At 41.3% G+C, this 22,717-nt stretch overlaps 1 protein-coding gene across 1 annotated transcript; it reads left to right on the top strand.

Moving 5' to 3' along the window:
• The first annotated feature begins 18,152 nt into the window (after positions 1-18,152).
• Positions 18,153-19,286, top strand: LOC116321074 (trace amine-associated receptor 13c-like). Its single transcript, XM_039599825.1, has 2 exons — positions 18,153-18,316; positions 18,473-19,286. Exons 1-2 carry the CDS (start codon positions 18,153-18,155, stop codon positions 19,284-19,286), a joined length of 978 nt encoding a protein of 325 aa, XP_039455759.1.
• The last annotated feature ends 3,431 nt before the right edge of the window (positions 19,287-22,717 follow it).

The raw sequence follows: 22,717 nt of genomic DNA, 5'->3' as shown, positions 1-22,717 counted from the left end.
ATTTCTCATTTTAGAGATGTTGTGCAAATGGAAGAAAGCGGTCTTACATATTTGTTTAATATGTGCATTGAAGGACATGTCTTGGTCAAAAATGACTCCAAGGTTCCTCACAGTGTTACTGGAGGGCAAGGTAATGCCATCCAGAGTAAGAATCTGGTTAGATACCATATTTCTAAGATTTTCAGGGCCAAGTACAATAACCTCAGTTTGATCTGAATTAAGAAGCAGAAAGTTAGCGGCCATCCAGGTCTTTATGTCTTTAAGGCATTCCTGCAGTTTAACTAATTGGTGTGTGTTATCTGGCTTCATGGATAGATAGAGCTGGGTGTCATCCAAATAGCAGTGAAAATGTATGCTATGTCTTCTAATGATACTGCCTAAGAGAAGCATGTATAATGTAAACAGAATTGGTCCTAGCACTGAACCCTGTGGAACTCCATAATTAATCTCAACGTGGGAAGAGGACTCTCCATTTACATGCACAAATTGGAGTCTATTATATAGATATGATACAAACCACTGCAGCACAGTACTTGTAATACCTACAGCATGTTCTTATCGCTCTAATAGGATATTATGGTCGACAGTATCGAACGCTGCACTGAGATGTAGCAGGACAAGCAGAGATGAGTCCACTGTCAGAGGCCATAAGAAGATCATTTGTAACCTTCACTAAAGCTGTTTCTGTGCTGTGATGAGCTCTGAAACCTGACTGAAACTCTTCCAATAAGCCATTCCTCTGCAGATGATCTGTTAGCTGTTTGACAACTGTTCTTTCAAGGATGTTTGATATGAAAGGAAGGTTGGAGATTGGCGTATAATTAGCTAAGACAGCTGGGTCTAGAGATGGCTTTTAAAGTAAAGGATTAACTACAGCCAGCTTGAAGGCCTGTGGTACATACCTGATTATTAGAGATAGGTTGATCATATTTAAGATCGAAGCATTAATTAATGGCAGGACTTCTTTGAGCAGTTTTGTAGGAATGGGGTCTAAAAGACACGTTGATGGATTGGAGGAAGTAATTATTGAAGTTAACTCAGAAAGATCAATTGGAGAAAAAGAGGCTAAATGAATATCAATGGTACTGAAAGCAGCTGTAGATAATACTTTTTCTCTAATGATAAAAATTTTATTTGTGAAGAAGTTCATGAAGTCATTACTAGTTAACGTTAAAGGGATGGTTGGCTCAAAAGAGCTCTGAGTTTGTCAGCCTGGCTACAGTGCTGAAGAGAAACCTAGGGTTGTTCATATTTTCTTCAATCAGTGACGAATAGTAAGATGTTCTGGCTTTGCGGAGGGCTTTCTTATAAAGCAGCAAACTATTTCTCCAGGCTAAATGATGATCTTCTAAATTTGTGACACGCCATTTCCTCTCCAGCTTACAAGTTATCTGTTTTCGGCTACATGTTTGAGAATTATACCACGGAGTCAGGTACTTCGGATTTGAGGCCTTAGTTTTCACAGGAGCTACAGTATCCAGAGTCGTACGTAGTGAGGAGGTAAAATTTTTAGATAATCGACCTCTGTTGGAGTACCGTTCAGGTAGCTGCTCTGCTCTATGTTGGTACAGGGCATTGAAGATGATAACAGTGGGTGGATTATATTCTTAAACTTAGTTACAGCGCTTTCAGAAAGACATCTACTGTGATAAAGTCTACTCCCCACTGCTGAATAAACAATTATTGTAAAGTCTCACTTTGTATACTTTAACACAATCATATTTTGGCGTACCCTCCGTATCCATCTCCTCTTCCTTCTTGTTTTCTCTTTTGATGTAGCTTATTATCCCAGCAATGGTCCCCATGTTGGAAGTTCCAGATGTAGTTCACAAGGAGAACCAACAAATAGGTCTGGTTGGGGTGGCTGTAGTGTGGAGATCAGGGAAATATTTTGCTGCTATTGTTCATAATCATCATCATTACCATTGCATTAATAACATAATCTACAGCATTGATATTGTATTCAGATTAAACATACTGGCATCATATTAACCTTTATTACAGGTGCAGTGATAACCACTTTAAACTGTTGAGTTGAATTTATAATCTTAAACGCTTTTGAATGCTTTTTATAATCTTAAATGTGTATATGCTGATTAGGTTGGGTTATAAAAGAAAGGCTCAACTCTGTGTATAGCTCATGCCGAAGTCCTGACAGGAAACGCATGCTTTTGCAGAGCGTGCTTGTGAAAGTGAAACTAAAGCAGAGTGTAAGTGTAAGTTATTTTGAGGAGCTGTTTGAATGATGCTATTTGAATAACCAGGTTATTCATTTATATCTTTTGATTAAGCTTTTAGTAGAGGTTCTTTATTAAAACATTTATTCAACATATTACATATATATAGTTTTAGTTAGGTTGTTAGGTACATGAGAATTGGCCTCTCTTCTCACAAGACAGAGTTCGTGTGAGGTCGAGACACCCCCCCCCCCACACACACACACAGTAGATAGACTCATTTATAGGTGAAAGTTTAATCCTATTTTGCTTGTGACTGCAAAATTGTGCCTGCAAAAGAACAGTTTGTTGCAGAACTGCGCCTGATGTTCCGGGCGATAAGCGGGTGTCCGGCAGCGACAGGAAGCACCTGGCGTGTAGACGGAGAAAATGTTCTTTTCTAACTGTGTTAAAAGTTGTCAACAGAACATTTGTGGTTTTGAAACTGATGCATGTGATGACGTATGAGGGGGCGTCAGTAAACATACCCTGATGATATAAAACCATTCCTGTGTAATTACTGGGCGGAGATCTACAGCTGATGTTTTGCAGTGTACATCTCCCCACGCTGCGTGTGTTCATTAAAATCAATTGTTTGACCAAGATCTTCTGGACTTCGTTGTTTTGTTCTCATCCTCAATATTCTGAACACATGACAGTTTTGGTGACCCGACGTGATATTGAGGAGGGGATTTTGGAGGTGTAGACAGAGAATTCCGGGGTCCAAAGTGGTCAAACGGGCAGGCATGATCCGGCAATCGAACTGAGTGGATAGGCGCCTTTATAAAAGAGGTAGGCACAGGCCCGTTGATTTTATCTGAAGTGTGCTGAATTGGACGATAAAATTAAATGTCTATTCAGTAAAAGTTGCCGGTAAATGTCTGTTTTGATTTTTGGTGAAAATCTCATGAGAATTTAAGTTGAAGTAATGACAATGAAACGTTGAAAGTGACAGTACTGAGTTAAAGAGATAAAGAAATGAGAAGAGAAAACAGAGAAATGTTTAAGAGAATATAGAGTAATAGGTAATTGGTGAAGTGTTTGTGACTGTAAAGTCTCAATTGAATATGAAGCCGGGCTTGGACATCAATAGAATAGCTTGTGTGATTTTATGGGGTGTCTTCAAAGTAATTAAATTATTTTAGGACGGAACTCGGGGAGTTCTAGGAAGCGCATTGCCCAGAGGTAATGCTTGCCAATGCCACGGACGCGTAGGCATTGTCCTCTACGAGGGATAGTCAGTTGGTCACTGTGGAGCTTGGGGCACTCCAGAATAGCTAGTGATTTGATCACTTTTTAGTGTCTGGGACAGTAGGTTGCGCTTTTTTGGTCAGTAGAAACCGGGTTTTGGGCGTCTAACCTTAACTTAGAACTTCGGGAAAGCCTTGGCTGTCGAAGGCCAAAATAGAGCTTCAGGCAAAGTTTGGGTTGGTTGATGCTTTTAAATTGTGTTAGGGCAGTAGATATGAGGCCACGGTCCGGGACCGAGACTGGTGTAATTGATCGTAAAAAACCTGGGGTTTATCCGCTGGGCGGTTATCGTAAATTTGTCGAAATTGTGTAGGTGTTAAAAGCCCTGATACTGCAGTTGTAATTAAAAGACATCTGTGTAATATAAAAAGAGACTGTGTGTGTGTGTGTGTGTGTGTGTGTGTGTGTGTGTGAGAGAAAACGCAAATTAGGAAGCTGTGAACTGCTTAAACCACCGTTGGTTTCACGAATACTGCTGCAAACAGGGTTGAATGCATGTGCTTAAGACACCATTTATGTTTATTAGAGGGCTATAAATAAAGTTTTGAGTTGCTGTAGTGGATGTATAGTAATTGATTGAGTTTTGATATATATATATTGAGTGCATTGTATATACCTAGGATTAACATATTACTTTCAGTAGTAACCTCTCTTGAGCAATAAATGCTGGTGTGTTTTATTTTTTTCCATTTTATGTGTGTGCTGTGAGAATTAGTAGAGGTTTCAATTGTTTTTCTTAGACTTGCTCTTTCTGATTATGAAAAGCATGTCTAAAATACTCTTAGGAAAGAGTATTTTGAGTTATTTTAAGTGTGTGAATGCTGTGAGTAGTAGGTTTTGAGTGATTGGGTGAGATTTGTACAAAAATAATAAATAAGTAATAATAACACTACGACGGTTCATAGTAGAGTGAGTGAAAAAGTGGAAATCTAAGAGAAAAGGTGGTGTGTGTGAGACGATTCCTGATGTCTGAAAGACTGTGATGTGAATGTTGACAAATGCAAAGAATTTAGTATAGTTAAAAGTGTGTGTGCGTGAAATTAAGGTGTATTGTTTTTAGATCAAGACTTAGTAGAACTAAAGAGGGTTTGTAGACTGTAAATACAAAGAAAAAACAAGAGCTTGATTTGCCTGTAAAACAGGAAAGATAGAAACAGAAAATATGGCTCTGAGTAGCTGTGTGTGTGACAGGAAGGTGTGTGTGTGACAGGAACTTTACATGCCCATAAAAGGAACTGACTGTGTCAAGGGAGCACCCAGAGAGACAAACAGACGAGTTAAACTCTAGGCATATGAAGCAAATGGAGGTTTTAAGAAAAGAAATGAAAAGGATATTAATTGTATGTTTTAGTGTGTCAATACAGGTGGACTTCTCTCAACATGGAACCTTGAGTACAGCGGCAAAAGGATAGATTAACAGAATTGGGAGGAAAACAGGCCAGGTTTTGGCTAAAATTTTACAGCTTGACCTCTCACTTTGTCCCTACCCTGAGAAGAAGCTCAAAGGACAGTTAATCTCCTGATGAAGACCGACAGAACATCGTGGACTTGAAGAATTAACAGCAGGCAAAAGACAGTGCAACTGAAACATAACACTGACGATTCCAGAAGCAGCATGAAAGAAAGCACGTGATGAAAACATGCACTGTGAATTACAGGCTGGGCAGTTGAACAGTGGGATAAAGAACTGTGGAAAAGCACTGGACACTGAGCTTCATATTTGCCATTGTCAGGAGATTTCCTGTATTGCAACTCAGGTCAGAATAAAAACGCTCAGACAGGTTTAACGTGTACACGGGTGAGATTCAGGGAGACTCGCACCCTGCAGTAAAAGAAGCCTTTATTCATAGCTATTTGTCATAGCACGTACAGGAAGAGATAAAATAGAACTGTGCTGCGTGCAGGCTTCCTGTGGACTCTGCACAGAGTGTAACTTCCCCATTTAAGCTGAATACTGAAAGAGCAAACACATTTAGATAATGAAATGTACTTTTAAGCATAACATAATAAAAATCCCAAAATCCTGAAATCCTTTGACATTCCCACCTGTTGTTTGATCTTTCCTTCTATATATGTACATAGCAACCACTAACATTGTATCAGTCTATGGCCACTTGTAAACATTTTTAGCCAAGACATCATAAAATAGTGGGTTTTGTAAGCATGTTATATCCAAGTGTCTATCTCATTTTCTTCATTCTGTGATAGGGTGATGTAAGCATGAATTGAAGCAGTTACCATTTTTGATACCATGTTCTTCAAACAAGGTATGACACATGAAGTGAAAAGACACAATAACAGTAAAAGAACACCAACAAAAACAAGTCCTTTAATCAGCAGGGACTTCCATGAGCCGCTTAAAAGACACGTAAGCCAGTCTTCTGTGTTTGTGGCATAGTCCCGTTGTTGTGCATCCCGAAGTTGCCTGAGTGTTTTCAGAGCATCAGTCATGTTCGGTGAGTGCACATTATCTGGAATGTATGTGCAACATGTGTTGTTAAAGAGGACACATAGTCCTCCTTTCTCGGCGACAATCATGTCCAATGCTACCCTGTGTTGCATTACTGCAATGCGCAGAGCGTCAATTTCCTGATCCTGTTCGTCGTCGATTTTACATGAAGCATTCAGAAAAAGCCCAAAACGGTAGTTTAGAGTCTCTATCCTTAAAGCGTGTTTTCCTACCCCCACTCATGGGAAGAGTGCGTGAGTAACTTTTTGTCTGTCAGTCCAAAGTTTGAATTCCTCTGGGACATCGGAACCCCACACGGAATCATGCTGCTTGAGGTCTGGGGTGCTTCGTCTTTTCCTTGTTGTTGACGTTGAAGTTGACGTGGCGTCCATGGTTATCTTGAAAGTGTGGTCAGATATGAAAATGGGAGCGCACTGACCTGTCCAATTCCCAGGAAGGATAAAATAGGCCCATTGGCCACAGATCCAGGTCATCCCTTGCACCCAGAAGGTGCCATTTGAGATGTTGTTGCTCTTCACGGCCCCTCCAGGAGCGTGTGTCTGTACTGCTTTGCAGTTGGTGGTGTTTCCCATTGGCGTGGATCCGTTCTCTTGGCGGTAGCATAGGCTGTGGCTTAAATTCCCATTGTTTTCAAGAAAGACTGGGAATGATTTGGCCTTACTTCTGTGCTTCACTTTCAGGTCAACCCAGAACCATTCGTCACATGTGCCATTTTGTAGTCCTATCTGGAGAGGTTCCTCATGGTTGACCACGATTCCCTGGAATTGATACCCAAGGCTGGCGTAGCTTGTGGCACACTTTGCCTGAATTATGTCCATTGCCTTGTCGTTGGGGGCATATAGGAGCAAACATAGCAGTCTTTTCTGGGTGTGCTGTCATGTATATATCGATACCATGCGTTGTTCATCCATGGGTGAATGTGGTCTTGTGTCATGTCACGAAGATGTGAGTTGTCATGTGTCCATCTTGTCTGCAGGTGGTGTTGTTCATCTTTTTCTTTCGGTGAGTGTTAATAAACTCACCAGGAGTGCAACATTAGCCACTAGGAGGACGAGTGTCTTCATGATGACCAGACACACCTGTGACCTCTGATGAGTAGACTACCGGCAAGAAGAAGAAGGCGGGTGTACCGATCAGCCCTCCTCCACCAATAGATCACCAGGAGTTAGGTGTGTCGGCGTCTAAACGTTTAGGTTGTCACTCACTTTTTGCAGTGGCTTTGATGGATCCAAGACGGTATTTCTGCTATTTTGCAGGCAGTAGGTGTTTAGAACAATCTCTTTATTCTCAAGTAATTTGGTCATCCATTCGGCTAGTGTAGTTCTAATTCAAAAGGTGTGAGTTTCTGAGAACTTTGTGTCAGTCTCATCCGCAATTTTACCAGGCCTATACACTCAGGTCTCCCTGTTTCTTCCATGCATTTTCTCAGTCTCTGTTTTATTGTGCCGTTAGTTCTTTCCACTAGTCCAGCACTTCGCACTTCCAACAGTGCACAGTGATGTTTGATGCTAAATCCTAGTGCTTCAGAGACCTTACTGATTACTTCATTAACAAAATGTGTCCCATTGTCTGATCTTATCAGAGTGGGGATGCCATATGTTGGAATGAATAGAATAGAATAGAATAGAATAGAATAGAATTCAACTTTATTGTCATTGCACATGCACAGGTACAGGGCAACGAAATGCAGTTTGCATCCATCCAGAAGTGCTTTAGTGATATAGATATATTACAATATATATTAGCAATAATATAGATATGCAAGTATATTACAGAAATGGGTCTATTGTGGTATGTTATAATGTACACGGTATGAAGTATGTTGTGAATATTCTATAACTATAGGTATGTACAGGCTGTAGTGAGTACAAGCTATGTACAGGATATGAACAGGATATAAATATGAAAAACTATACAGAATATGAAATAAATAACTTTACAGAAATATGAGATATACAGTTATACAGAAATGGGAACTATGCAAGTTGTAAACAGTTGTAAGGTTAAAATTATTGTATGTACAGAATGATTATTTACACAGAGCTATACAGTAGTGCAGTTAAGATAAGTGAGGGTGTGGATAATTTCTACAGAGGCTGTCAGATGTCAGGAGGCAGAGTTCAGGAGTCTGACAGCTGTGGGGAAGAAGCTGTTCCGGTACCTGGTGGTCTTAGTCCGGGGCTCCTGTAGCGCCTCCCAGAGGGCAGGAGGGTGAAGAGTCCATGTGATGGGTGACTGGGGTCTCTGATGATTTTCCCAGCCCTTTTCAGACACCGCTTCCTGTAGATGTCTTTTATGGCAGGAAGTGGTGCTCCGGCGATGCGCTGGGCAGTTTTCACGACCCTCTGCAACGCCTTCCGGTCCGAGGCAGAGCAGTTCCGTACCAGACTGTTATACAGTTGGTCAGGATGCTCTCGATGGTGCAGCGATAGAAGTTCACCAGGATGTCTGAGGAAAGGTGGTTCTTCCTCAGAGTCCTCAAGAAGAAGAGGCGCTGGTGAGCCTTCTTGACCAGCTTGGAGCAGTTGGTCGTCCAGGTGAGATCCTGTGGACTCCCAGGAACTTGAAGCTGCTCACACGCTCCACAGCCGTCCCCTTAATGTGGATGGGTGGATGTGGGTCAGCATTCCTCCTGTAGTCCACGATGAGCTCCTTGGTCTTCTCGGTGTTAAGCAGCAGGTTGTTTGTGTCGCACCACTCAGCCAGACGATCCACCTCCTCCCTGTAGGCGAAGGAGAAATGGTTGCACAAACATTTTGCTACTGAGATGGTGTCTGCTTTTTTTACTGGATAGAGTTCTGGCCATTTTGAGAATACGTCTATGATCACTAGAGCGTATTTTGAGCCTTGGAATTCATTTAGCTCAATAAAATCCATGTGGATTGTATGAAAAAGATGAGGTGGTGTGGGAAAGTTACCTCTTCTCGGTCTGAGGTTTCCCTGTGCATTATGTTTTTGGCAAATCATGCATGTTCTGACAAATATTTTTGCTGAAGTTTCGAAATCTTGGGTGTAGAAATGTTTAGAGAGTATATCTACCATTCCTCCTGTCGACACATGAGTAGAACCGTGTGTCACTAATGCTGCTGTTTTGTGTAGGGATTTTGGTAGTACTGGTTTGCCATTACAAGTCATCAAATCATTTTCTAGCCGTGCTCCACATTTTAACCACTTCTTTTGTTCTCTAGTTGGTGCGGCTTTCTGTCATTATTTTGCCTTCTTTTGTTTATGACATGGCGGACATCTCTAAACAATCATGAGTTCAGCCTTCAGTTTCAACCCAATTATACCCTGTATTCTCTTTTCGCACTTTCCCAATTAATCTATGCTTTTGACGCTGTACTCAAGGTTCCAGGTTGAGAGAAATCCACCTGTATTGACACACTAAAGCATACAATTAATATCATTATCATTACTTTTCATAAAACCTTCATTCGCTTCATCTTCTTAGAGTTTAACTCGTCTGTTTCTCTCTGTCTTGACACACCACAGGCACACATATTTCCTGTTCCTGCAGACTAATCGAACTCTTTTGTTTTTCTTTGTATTCATAGTCTATAAACCCTCTTTAGTTCTACTAAATCTTGATCTAAAACCAATACACCTTTATGTCACGCTCACACTTCTAAATAGAGCCCTTTCAGACATCAGGAATCATCACACACACTGCCTTTTCTCTCAAACTTCCACTTGTTCACTCACTCTACTATGAACCTTTGTAGTGTTATTATTACTTTTTTTTTATTATTATTTTTGTACAAATCACACCGAATCACTCAAAACCTACTACTCACAGCATTTACACAGTTAGAATCACTCAAAATATGCTTTCATATTGTAATGAATTCAAACTCTATTTATACAATTGTAGTGAGCAAAACCAGCATCTCAGTCACAGGCATTTAGCAACATTTGCAAACAATAGTTATAAAGCTCAATAGCACTCTAAACCGAAAGCAACAATCTCCATGCACGTCACCGCTCCTCATTAGCTTGGTAGTGTCCACATATTTAATTCAGCTTCTCAATCTTGTAGCTTTAGCTGTTGTATACAGGGTTTGGCTCATTAGTTGATAGTATAGGTTTGCTCTTCATCTTAACAAAGTCTCATCTAAGGTGACAGGTTTACAAGCAGGTCAAGTGTCTCTATGCACCTGATTAGTTATTTAGTAGTTATTTTCCTTATTTTCTTCATCTCATATATCATTGTACTGAGTTTGAGCAAACTTGATACTTTTAACAATCATCCACCTCACATCATAACTGACTGAGGTGCCTCTTCTTATTAATAGTATGTCATTATTAATGTTATCATTGTATTGTTTTTCCTTTTTTATAACAGCAATAGTATATTACAATACACTACTTTACTACTAATATACAATAGTATATTAGTTTATATTTTATTATGTATCCATCACGGGTCTGTTTGAATCTGCAGCTTCACACCTTCCCAAGCTGGAGACATTTGCTTTTCCTTGGCTGAACAATGACACAGCCGTAATATACCTTATGCATCTCTTTAATTGTTTAATATATTTTGTGTGAATTATCTGGTTTCATGCATTCCATTCATTCAGCTTGGTTGTCTTCCCAATTTTGTTTCATTTGTTAGTACCAATTTACAGGTTGTTATCCTTCCTATTATCATGTTGAATACACTAGATAAGCTCTACTTTAATTTAAGTTAACCTTAATTTAACCTTTTGTTTATTCCACTTCATTCCTCTTTCCATGCTTTAAAATATTACAACTCTTCTGTACGCTTTGTTTTCTTTTTAGGTTTTTTGTTTCTGCTATTTCTTTCAAAAGAGCTTCCCTTAGTTGTGTTAACGCTGATGGGCTACATTTTCCTTCCCATGTGGGACATTTTGTTTTCTTAGGATATCTCCATCTACATGCACTAATTTGTCCGGCGCCTGGACATTTTTTCTCTAACCACTGCTCGTCAGCAGTGAGTTTTGAAGCTTCGTTACCCATTATAATCCTTTACAACTTCCTTTACATCCTTTACAACTACACAACTGCGGCACCTTCTCTGGCACGAGAATCGAGAGAGGTAGTTGACACGGCCTTCTACTTTCAAGCTATTCTTGAAAGCGGTGTCAGCTTTACGTGATGAAACACGACCTGTTTCTCTCTTTTCACCAGTACTTGGGTGGCCAACAGTAAACAAAATAGTGGAATAGTTCAGCCTCCTTATCGTGCTGTAAAATCAACTTATTCCACCAACATAAATAAAACAATACAAAAACAAAACAATACCTTTATACGCGCGCTACCTTTACCCACTACGGGGGAGCTACCAGTCCCAGACAAGCTCTATCTTTATTTTAAAACGCTACCAGCCCCTCTCGGGCGAGCCTACTTTACCCACTACAGGGGAGCTACCAGTCCCAGACGAGCTCTATTTTATTTTAAAATGCTACCAGCCCCTCTGGGCGAGCCTATACGTTTTACGCGAGGTGTCTCAGAGTGTTAATATTCACCTGGTTGCTGATTCACTGCCGGTCTCTCAGGTTTACCTCATCGACCCCCACCGCCGTGGACCACTTTTTAAAAACGCTGGCCAGAACCCGACCACGCTTCTGGTCTTTATCCTGTACCTGGACAGGAGCTGTCGACAGACTTCAGCGCGGGCTTCTCACGATGGCAGGACTCGATGAGGTTTTCCTGTGGGGTCACACAAAAGTGCTGTATCCCATCCGGCTCGAAGGACCAAGAAATGTCAGGAGATTTGCTGTATTGCAACTCAGGTCAGAATAAAGACGCTCAGACAGGTTTAACGTGTACACGGGTGAGACTCAGGGAGACTCGCACCCTGCAGTAAAAGAAGCCTTTATTCATAGCTATTTGTCATAGCATGTACAGGAAGAGATAAAATAGAACTGTGCTGCGTGCAGGCTTCCTGTGGAGTCTGCACAGAGTGTAACTTCCCCATTTAAGCTGAATACTGAAAGAGCAAACACATTTAGATAATGAAATGTACTTTTAAGCATAACATAATAAAAATCAAAGGGTTTGCAAAGAAAAGCGTCTGGACTTCTTTGAGTTGCTTGAAGACGTTTCACCTCTCATCCGAGAAGCTGGTGAAACGTCTTCAAGCAACTCAAAGAAGTCCAGACGCTTTTCTTTGCAAACTCCTTTGACTACGATGACCTGGATGACTGAGAACCTTCACAGACACATAATAAAAATCCCAAAATCCTGAAATCCTTTGACAGCCATGCTTGGAGTAATCTTGAAAGAGAAGACTGAAAAGATCAACAGAGAAGAAGACACAGCTGACTGTGTTTGTTGGAGATTTCAAGACAACACAGAAGGACACTGTGAAGGGAGGGACAGGGACCAGTCACAGGTCAAGCTCGGACGAGTTCAACTGCGAGAATACAGGATATAATTGGATTGAAATTGAAGCTGGAACTCATGATTGTTTAGGGATGTCCACCACATCACAACAAAAAGTAAGCAAAAGAATAGGTAAAATAAAGAGAGGAAATAACTGACAATTATATTAATGAATAGAAAACACACATACACAAATTGTTACATGTGAAATTATTTTTGGAAAGAATCAGAAGTGAGACAGTTTGAATCCACAGCTCAGTGAAAAGATGCATGAATTAAACCTGATTGTAATATACACATGCAATGAAGAAAGCAGCTTACACTCCGTTAACATGACCACATATCATGAAAGCAAGGAAGAACACGCTTACACTTATACAATTATACATGACATATATTGGTATTTTTTACCGTAAAGAGAGGGAAACGGGTCGCTTAAGCACTCATGATAATAATGAAAATGTCTCAGTTGTGTTATTTTCAGGGGCAAAGCAGACCTGGATCAATTTTCCACATGCAGCGGTCAGAAGAAAGTTATAGGCTAACATCACTGGAAACGTTCAGGCCAAGTTTTTGGTTGAATTGTTCGCAGCGCCATGTGTCCCTGAACCTCACAAGCAAGTTCTAACTCCTGGCTGAGGACAAGGAATGGTGTTACTTAAGGTGGGAAATTAAAATTTGGGTTAGCAAATCGGGGAAAGAGAAAACTGACTGTTTAAGTGGAGAATTGTGAAGGGGTCTGAAACACTGCAAAAAGGAACATATACAAAATCACACACAAAAACAGAAAATGCATTAACCTTACAAAGACAAGAGTATATATATATAAATAAAAGTCAAAGAGTCACAAACGTAATTAGGTTGATGCTCTTGAGTAGAAAGTGCCAAACATGATAGCTTGACCGAGTTTGAATAAAGAGAACAATTGGCAAACATGATAGGTTAGGGAAGCGTAGTAGGGAGAAGGTGTTTTCTATCCTTTACAGGAGAAGATTTCCATGAGAGAGGGACCCAGGAAAAGGACAGACCACTAGAGATTCACAAGTGTAAGGGGCGTCTCACCCTGGTTCAGGGAGTTCTTGGCGAGGGAGGAGTGCTAATTGAGCTCAGCTCGCACTCTCATTCTCTCCGGCCACTGACCAACTTTAGGCTTGCTGATACATTGGGTGTGACTAACCCTGAGCATGGAGTGTTCTCAGGTGGAGAGACTGGCGTGTTACTATGACCCTGGAACGGTGACCCAGATGTCCATGATGTCATTGATGGACATGGAAGCAGCTGAGTGGGCCGAGGAGTGACACAACACAATGTATGGCGACCTCTGGTGTTCCAGAGGTCGAGGGAGGGAGTGTGGGGATCAGGGAAATATTTTGCTGCTATTGTTCATAATCATCATCATTACCATTGTATTAATAACATAATCTACAGCATTGATATTGTATTCAGATTAAACATACTGGCATCATATTAACCTTTATTACAGGTGCAGTGATAACCACTTTAAACTGTTGAGTTGAATTTATAATCTTAAACGCTTTTGAATGCTTTTTATAATCTTAAATGTGTATATGCTGATTAGGTTGGGTTATAAAAGAAGGGCTCAACTCTGTGTATAGCTCATGCCGAAGTCCTGACAGGAAACGCATGCTTTTGCAGAGCGTGCTTGTGAAAGTGAAACTAAAGCAGAGCGTAAGTGTAAGTTATTTTGAGGAGCTGTTTGAATGATGCTATTTGAATAACCAGGTTATTCATTTATATCTTTTGATTAAGCTTTTAGTAGAGGTTCTTTATTAAAACATTTATTCAACATATTACATATATATAGTTTTAGTTAGGTTGTTAGGTACATGAGAATTGGCCTCTCTTCTCACAAGACAGAGTTCGTGTGAGGTCGAGACACCCACACACACATACACACACACACACAGTAGATACACTCATTTATAGGTGAAAGTTTAATCATATTTTGCTTGTGACTGCAAAATTGTGCCTGCAAAAGAACAGTTTGTTGCAGAACTGCGCCTGATGTTCCAGGCGATAAGCGGGTGTCCGGCAGCGACAGGAAGCACCTGGCATGTAGACGGAGAAAATGTTCTTTTCTAACTGTGTTAAAAGTTGTCAACAGAACATTTGTGGTTTTGAAACTGATGCATGTGACGACGTATGAGGGGGCGTCAGTAAACATACCCTGATGATATAAAACCATTCCTGTGTAATTATTGGGTGGAGATCTACAGCTGATGTTTTGCAGTGTACATCTCCCCACGCTGCGTGTGTTCATTAAAATCAATTGTTTGACCAAGCTCTTCTGGACTTCGTTGTTTTGTTCTCATCCTCAATATTCTGAACACATGACAGTAGCTCAGGAGGTAGAGCAGGTCATCTGCTGATCGGAAGGTTGGTGGTTTGATTCCTGGCTCCCCCAGTCTGCATGCCAAATATTCTTGGGCAAGATACTAACCCCCACTTGCTCTCCGATGCATTCATTGGAGTATGAATGTATGTTAGTTAGTTCTGGAATTTGGGTTGCTCTTTTAGTTGGTGCTTGGGAGGGTAGAATCAATAAATGTCCAGTTCATGATCTTTGTGACAATTACAGTACAATATAAGTTTAAACTGTAAATTAGTTATGTGCTTAAATTTTTCAAATTTTCAATTTCATCTACTAAACCAGGGGTCGGCAACCCTAGGCACACGTGCCACAGTTGGCACGCGAAGGGTTAACTGATGGCACGATCAATGCTGGACTGGCCATCGGGCATACTGGGCATTTGCTCGGTGGCCCGATGATTTTTTTTTTTTTTTTTTTGTAACGGTATAAACAATGAAAGGTGGTGGATTGGCCAGATGCTGCCAGATGTGTAAAAATGACTCAGTTGGAGGCCAGCAGGAGGGGGAGAGACCCAAGGCAGCCGCCGGTCCGAGTGTCAGCTCAACTGAAATTCAGGTAAGAAGTTATGACCTGCAGTCTATCTGGGTCAGATATAAACCAAGTTTAGGTTAGTTTATTTTCGTTGTGCTGACTTTTTACAGTCAGTTACAATAACTCGTACTGCGTACTAGCTAGCATGACGGAGTTTCTATACAGCTGGGCGGGTGCTGTGATGTTAGTGATACCATAGTGAACTGTATTTTATTCATAAGTTTAGTTAGTAGAGTTGCCTGTAAAAAGACGGAATCGTCCCTCATTCAGAGAAAATATTACGCGTTTCATATTGAGGTGAAAAGGAACACAGTTTGTCCCGGACTTCAGCAAAATTGAAAAAAAGACACAACACTGGATTTATTCTGTCGTTACGCTGCACAGCTGCCTCTTCTCCTCTCATTCTCCCCCCTCCCTCTCCTGTTGCTACTTCAATCATGAAACGATCAATGATCAGCTGATCGGCTTTCCTCTCGTGTTTGTTTATTTGCGCCAGAAAGAGGAAACCAGCGGATGTCGCGCTAAACAACAGCAGCACGTTTAAGCTTGATCAGCTGTTGTTAGAATTTATTTAATATTACTTTCTAGTATCAGCTGATGTTTGCTGGAGCCACAGCTGTAAAGCTGCTGGTCATGATGGTTTGTATATCTGGTGAGTGGGAAACATGAAGATGAAACCAGGAGATGTCCTTACTGAATCATCAGAGCTGAACAGGTGATGGAGAAACAGGTTTACCTTTTAGGTGACATGAATGAGTTGAAGGGAAGTTATGAACTGTTTCTAAGAGACAAATAACACCAGGATCCTTTTCTAAGTAGCGGACAGCTGGTAACTGTGCAGGGGCGGGTCTAGCAAAGTTTTGCCAGGGTGCCAGGTAGGGCATTAACAGGGAAAGGGGGGCACAAAGATATACTTTCTTATTCTCATTTAAAATTTCTGGCTGTCATTAAATAATTATCTGAAGCTTACAACCAAAGTTTTTATATGACATAAAATGTATAGAAATCATACATATAACATTGAAGTAGCTGGAATCCATAGATGTGCGTGTTCATGGAGCTTGCATTTTCACCTGCTGGACATCACTACCTGACAAGTTTAACTGTCTTCAGGACACTTTGGCTCTACATATCTGTGTGAGCAGATTTTCTCTCACATGAGTGTCCTCAGGTAGCCGTCTGAATGCTGGACACTCGGAGACCTGTGTCTCTGAGTGGGAGACCAGAGATCACATTTACATGTGTGTCTCTGTATTAACAAACATGCCATATTGGCCCAGTTTATTTTTCTTATCATTGTTGTGAGGAGACCATAAATAGCATTTGTATTTTCTGTATTTGTTGTTATGGAGTTCTTGTTATGGATAAAAAGTGTCTTTTTTTTTGTTTCAAAATAGCTGATAACTATTCACTGATAGCTGCCAACACCTGCGAATAAATATGATTCTATAAAGTTGTTCTATATAGTGTGTAACTGTTAATATAGAGCGTTATTAAATTTATTGCTAATGCAATCATATGGCACACTGACTTCTGAGAAAATTTTAAATGGCACTCGCCATCAGAAAGGTTGCCTACCCCTGTACTAAACTAAGGAGATGGAAAGAAAAGGGACTCACCACCATTTGGTTTAGAACTGAAGAAACGTCTTGGATGAGAGGCGAAACGTCTTCAAGAAACTTAAATCAAAAAAATTGTTATTACTGTTCAAAAATAGGTCAGCTGTTCAAGAGTCTGATGGAAGATGGAGGCAGCTCTCCTCTGGACTCTGCAATGGTAGGGTTGGCTGTAGCTCAGGTGGTAGAGCAGGTCACCTACTGATCGGAAGGTGGTTCGATTCCTGGCTTCCCCTAGTCTGCATGGCAAATATCCTTGGGCAAGATACTAACCCCAAATTGCTCTCCGATGCATCCATCGGAGTATGAGTGTGTGTGTGTGTGAATGTTACTTAGAAAGCACCTAGAAAGATGTGCTTGTGTGAATGGGTGTGAATGGGTGAATGCACAAGTTGTGTAAAGTGCTTTGAGTGCTCAGAAGAGTAGAAAAGCGCTATATAAGAACCAGTCCATTTACCATTTAGATGCTCTGCAGAGAGGGCAGCGTACTTCTGGTGATCTTCTCTGCAGTTGTTATCACTCTCTGCAGGCGTTTGCGGTCCATGTCAGTAGTGCTACCGTACCATGCAGTGATGCAGCTGGTCAGTGTGGGCTCCACAATGCAGCTGTAGAAGCTGCTGAGGATTTTGGCCGACATGCCAAATTTCCTCAGCCTCCTCAGGTATTACAGCCGCTGCTGAGCCTTCTTGACTTTCAAGGTAAAGACCCTATAAGGATACACATAAGCTCCAACAATCACACAAACACCTATGTGCAAGCACGTGCCTACAATGGGAAGGAAAAACACCATTTAACTGGAAAAAACCTCCAGTAGAACAAGGCTCAGGGAGGGGCAGCCGTATTGTATACTCCTGAATCTCCTCTGAACCCTCAGAAAGAAAACAGAGTGGCAGCACATTATAACTTCTTAGCCAGTTTTAGGGCTTAGTCACTCTGGTTGCAGTGACCTTCCAGCTCTCAGAGGACTTTCAGAGCAGGTCAAGGGAACCGATTAGGTCCAACTGTCAAGCCTTAACCACTCAGCCTTCCCTTTCAGGATAAATGACAGTTTGCCATCATCCACTCAATGGTACTCACCTAACATTCATATCACTGGACTATGGAAGTAAGTAAGAACACATGAGAAAAAAAATGCACCACACAGAAAAGCCCCAGTGGACCAGAAATTGAGAACTGTTTTACTATGAGGTGACAGTATGTTGTCACACATTATATTACAGGAATAGAAAAACCACACCACCAACAACAACAGAGGTGTGGAAGGAGGGGAGGATGAATATAAAGACGACAGACACATTTTAGCTCAGTTTGCCGTTCTTCCAGCAGTGATGGAGGAAACTGAACTCTGCTTTCAACAACTCTTTAACACCTCCTGCATGAGGCCCAGGCGTCCATACTTTGAGATCATGCTGACTTATATTCTGCTGTCCTTCATTTCTCTGCTTACTGCAATTCTTAACCTGTTGGTCATCATCTCTGTCTCACATTTCAGGTAGAAAGATATCGAACTGAATTGATCTCAAACAATAAGAAAGACGGTTTTTTTCACAGATAGTATTTCTTTTCTTTTTAAGCCTCTGCTTAAATCTGAATGACACTTGATAGAGAAAACTAAATATAAAATATTGTGTTTTCTCTCCCTATTCAGGCAGCTCCACACCCCCACCAACCTCCTGCTCCTTTCTCTGGCTGTTGCTGATTTCTGTGTGGGCCTCCTCTTGTTCTTCCAAATTGTGCTCATAGATGGATGCTGGTTCCTCGGTGACATCATGTGCACTCTGTATCAATACCTAGCATATGTCATCACCTCGGCCTCAATAGGAACCATGGTGATCATATGTGTTGATCGATATTTGGCTATTTGTTACCCTCTACATTACTCCACCAAGATCACACAACAAAGAGTTAAAATTGTTGTCTGTTTGTGTTGGATCTGTTCTGTCATCTTTCAAAGTCTGATTCTGATGGATAACCTGAAGCAACCAGGCAGGTATAACTCTTGCATTGGAGAGTGTGTCTTTGTCATTAATTACATCGCAGGACTTGTTGATGTTACTTTTTCCTTTATTGTTCCCATTACTGTGATTGTAGTTTTGTATCTGAGAGTGTTTGTGGTGGCTGTGTCTCAGGCTCGTGCTATGAGGTCTCAGCTTGCAGTCACTCACCAGCGATCAGTTACAGTTACTGCAAAGAAATCGGAGCTGAAAGCAGCCTGGACACTTGGTATTGTTGTTGTTGTGTTTCTCATATGTATGTGTCCATATTACTGTGTGGCTCTCACAGGCCAAGACAGCTTGCCAAGTGCTTCATCACTGACATTTGTTCTATGTTTAGCCTACTTTAACTCATGTCTGAACCCCATTATATATGTCTTTTTCTACCCCTGGTTCAGAAAATCTATAAAAGTCATTGTTACTCTTCAGATACTGCAGCCTGACTCTTCTAAAGCCACCATGCGCTAGACCAAGATTTTGAAACTCTTCATCACACACACACACACACACACATGCACACACACACACAAATAAATAAATAAACTACTCACAACTCATAAAGTACTCATTGGTTTTCTTATATGTTTTGAAAAGACCCAAAGTCCAAGTCCTTTACAATCACAGCTGCACTTTTTCTTGTTGATGATTCTTTAAATAACAGATGAAGTAATGTGAACGGAGTGGAAAAAAGCCTTTGTAGTGCATATGTAGTATGTCTTTACAATTTTTTATGTTAGCCTAACATACATAGGGTACTGTTCATTTTCACTTGTTTGCCCAAAGCACAAAATGTTTACTTAATGTGAAGTTAACAAATTTTTACTGTTTTACTGTGCACTACTTTTTGTAGTCACAGCAGAAAAAAATGTGTGCACATTTAACCAGTGTGTTCCTGCGTTGTGTCTGACAATGAAAGGCAAAAAGATAGACCTCCAAGCAAATAACTTGCCCACTCCAGCTCCCAAAACCAAATATAAACAGGTGGGACAAGAGTTAGCTCGGCCCACTACAACTTCCAAGCTAGCAGGACTTATCTGTTCATGCTAGCATTAGCAGTGCCTATACACATCCGTGGCAGACATTCAATTCAATTTTCAATTCAATTTTATTTATATAGCACCAAATCACAACAACAGTCGCCTTAAGGCGCTTTATATTGTACAGTAGATAGCACAATAATAAATACAGAGAAAAACCCAACAATCATATGACCCCCTATGAGCAAGCACTTTGGCGACAGTGGGAAGGAAAAACTCCCTTTTAACAGGAAGAAAACTCCAGAAGAACCAGGCTCAGGGAGGGGCGGTGAAGCGAGATCGATCAACTGGAGACCAGACAACAAACGACGGAGGCACCAGACGAATGCAATCAAACGATGAGTTTATTAACACAGGAGAGGCAACATCTGCATATGTCTTCCTCTGACAAAATTTCATCAAAAACTGGTTTTATACCATAGAACATTAACGCCCACACATACACGTCAATACAAGTCAAAAAATACATTGTTGGCAGACATGAGCGCATCTTATACATTTTAATAACTATAAACAGTCATATAACTTCTCTTTCTATAACACCTGCCTTTTAAGGTAATAAACTTCAAGCTTCGGGATCGTTAAAAGCTAATAATTGACCCTCGTCACCAATCACTAAGTAGACTGAATTGGCGCAGGTCTCAAAAAGAGAGCAGAAGACACTTGGGCCTTCGCTCAGGCCTGCCACTAAATTAATAAGTGTATTGTAAGCATGCATGCAATTAACCTGCTATGTTCTCATCTTCCCTCAACATGTATCACCTGGACACTCTCACCAGTGAAGCTTAAAAACCCTCTTGGATGGAACATCAGCTCTAAACAAGCACAGTTATGCATTGTGTATAAAATGAACTCAACCTGTGAATAGAAAGGTCAATGTAATGACAAACATATTCAATGCATTATGAACCCCATAAGAAATATTACTGATAAAATAATACTGTAGAACATGTTATTAATGCATTTATCATAAGGCAGATTATATGGTTACAATAAAAGAATCTCTGAATCCCAACATTCCCTCTTTTGACATTCCTACAAGGAATGTCACCACACTTCATGTTGTATCACTCCCTGCCCCACTCTATGGGTTCTAAGTTCATCTGGTAGATGCCCTCAACCCAGCCAGGGTTAGCAACCCTCGCCATTACTCTTACCAACAATCCTCTGATACAAGGAATGATACAACACCCCACAATGACCAGTATCCCCAAAAATACACCCAAGGAGCATATCACTGACATCGCCACACCTTTCCATCGTCCGAACACGGATGTCATCCAGGACTCCAGCGGGTTTTCGATACCTGAGTGCTCATGCATAGTTTTAGACAAAGTTTTCAGGCCCTCCAGAGCTCGGGTTACTGAGCCATCTGGGGCAGTATTATTGGGAATAAAGGTGCAGCACATGTCTCCGAACATGGCACATACACCTCCCTTCTCTGCCAGCAACATGTCAAGGACCATTCGATTCTGCACGCCCATCAGCGAACTTGGACCCAATTGTTCTGCGAACCCCACCATGGCGTCTCTAGTTAGGTTAGAGAGTCTCAGCAGATTGTAATGAACATAGTTAATGCGATCAACATTCTTATTAGGCGTTATCCAAATTAATATACTCTCAAATCCTGCAGCTACCTGATTTACCAGCTTGTACTCATTAGGAACTCCCTGGGCACTCCTATGGAGTCTATCCAGGTCGGCGAGTCCAAACGAGGATCATAAGCATGTGTACCCTGGGTCCCTCTTTTGGCCAAAATATGTCTCTTCGTCCTTGCAGCTAAAGTGCGTGTGTTGTGTTGTGGAATAGCCTTTACCTGATTCCCAATAAGCATGAGCGGAGCTCCCAATCGCACTCATTGCACATGTCCCTCACGCTTCCCATAGGAACACGAGCCAACAGAGTGCTCTCCCACAGTAATAATAGAGCCCACTTCTTGCCCACGTTCCAATTACCGTGTTTGGGTCGCTTACATTATTGGTGGTTCGTCCCTGAGTGTGACAGCACACCAAGTTGGGTCGATCTCTCCCACCTTGTACTTTTCATTATCTGTAGAGAACTTAAAACATGTATAGTTATCTTGTTTTGGCATAAATGGTCCCACTGTCGTCTGCTTTGAAACGGGAGGGAAAAGCCTGGACAACAAAGTACAGTTGCCAGTGGTCACTGCACTTCTGGTTAACTGTAACATACACTCATAGCCCCACTTATCTTCTAAATGCAATGGGGCGGGCTCTGTAAACAAACGTGGCCTAGCTGACGCACAGGCAACACAGTCAGATACATGTTGTTCTCTAGCATTTTGAGCCACCCAATCAAGCCAGAGGTTACTGTCCTTGAAACCGGTGGCCCGCTCAATCAAATCCTGCGGCTTCAATCTAGTGTAATCTGATGTCACAAGTAATCTCTCTTTTGGTTCCTGTTCCTTTTGAGCGACTGTCCCTGAGGTTATTGTTTGGTCAGCTAAAGTGATAATTGGTTCAACTAAGTTTACCCTAATTACCCCTGATGGATCTGTCCCGATCACATCCACCCCAATTACCAAATAGAACACACCTCCCGGGATCCCAGATTTTGGGAGCGTATCCCACGGTCCTAGGGAAAGAGTGACAGGGTTCTGCGAAACAGAATAATCTCCTTGAATGGCTATCCCTTTCAATCCCTGCGGCACATCTGGCTGCCATCCTACTCCTGTCCAACCTACCACGTCTTGCCAAGCACACCACTGATCTGTTACATAGGTGTAAACGTGTTTCCCCCACGAGGGGCCCCAAACAGCCTTACGGAAGCATATCATGGGATGATTGCAAACCCATACATCATATGCTCTCCAGCTACTACTAGCTCCTGTACACTTAATAA

Source organism: Oreochromis aureus, linkage group 16 (genome assembly GCF_013358895.1).
Source record: "Oreochromis aureus strain Israel breed Guangdong linkage group 16, ZZ_aureus, whole genome shotgun sequence".
NCBI classification, from domain to species: Eukaryota; Metazoa; Chordata; class Actinopteri; order Cichliformes; family Cichlidae; genus Oreochromis; species Oreochromis aureus.
Note: the sequence above shows the minus strand (reverse complement) of the source record. Positions and strands in the feature narration are given on the sequence as shown.

What these genes read in the sequence shown, in the direction of transcription:
- LOC116321074 (XM_039599825.1), top strand. Translation starts at nt 18,153, where the DNA reads ATGGAGGAAACTGAACTCTGCTTTCAACAACTCTTTAACACCTCCTGC. An exon ending in ATCTCTGTCTCACATTTCAG is followed by an intron (nt 18,317 to 18,472) that starts GTAGAAAGATAT and finishes CTCCCTATTCAG; the next exon opens with GCAGCTCCACACCCCCACCA.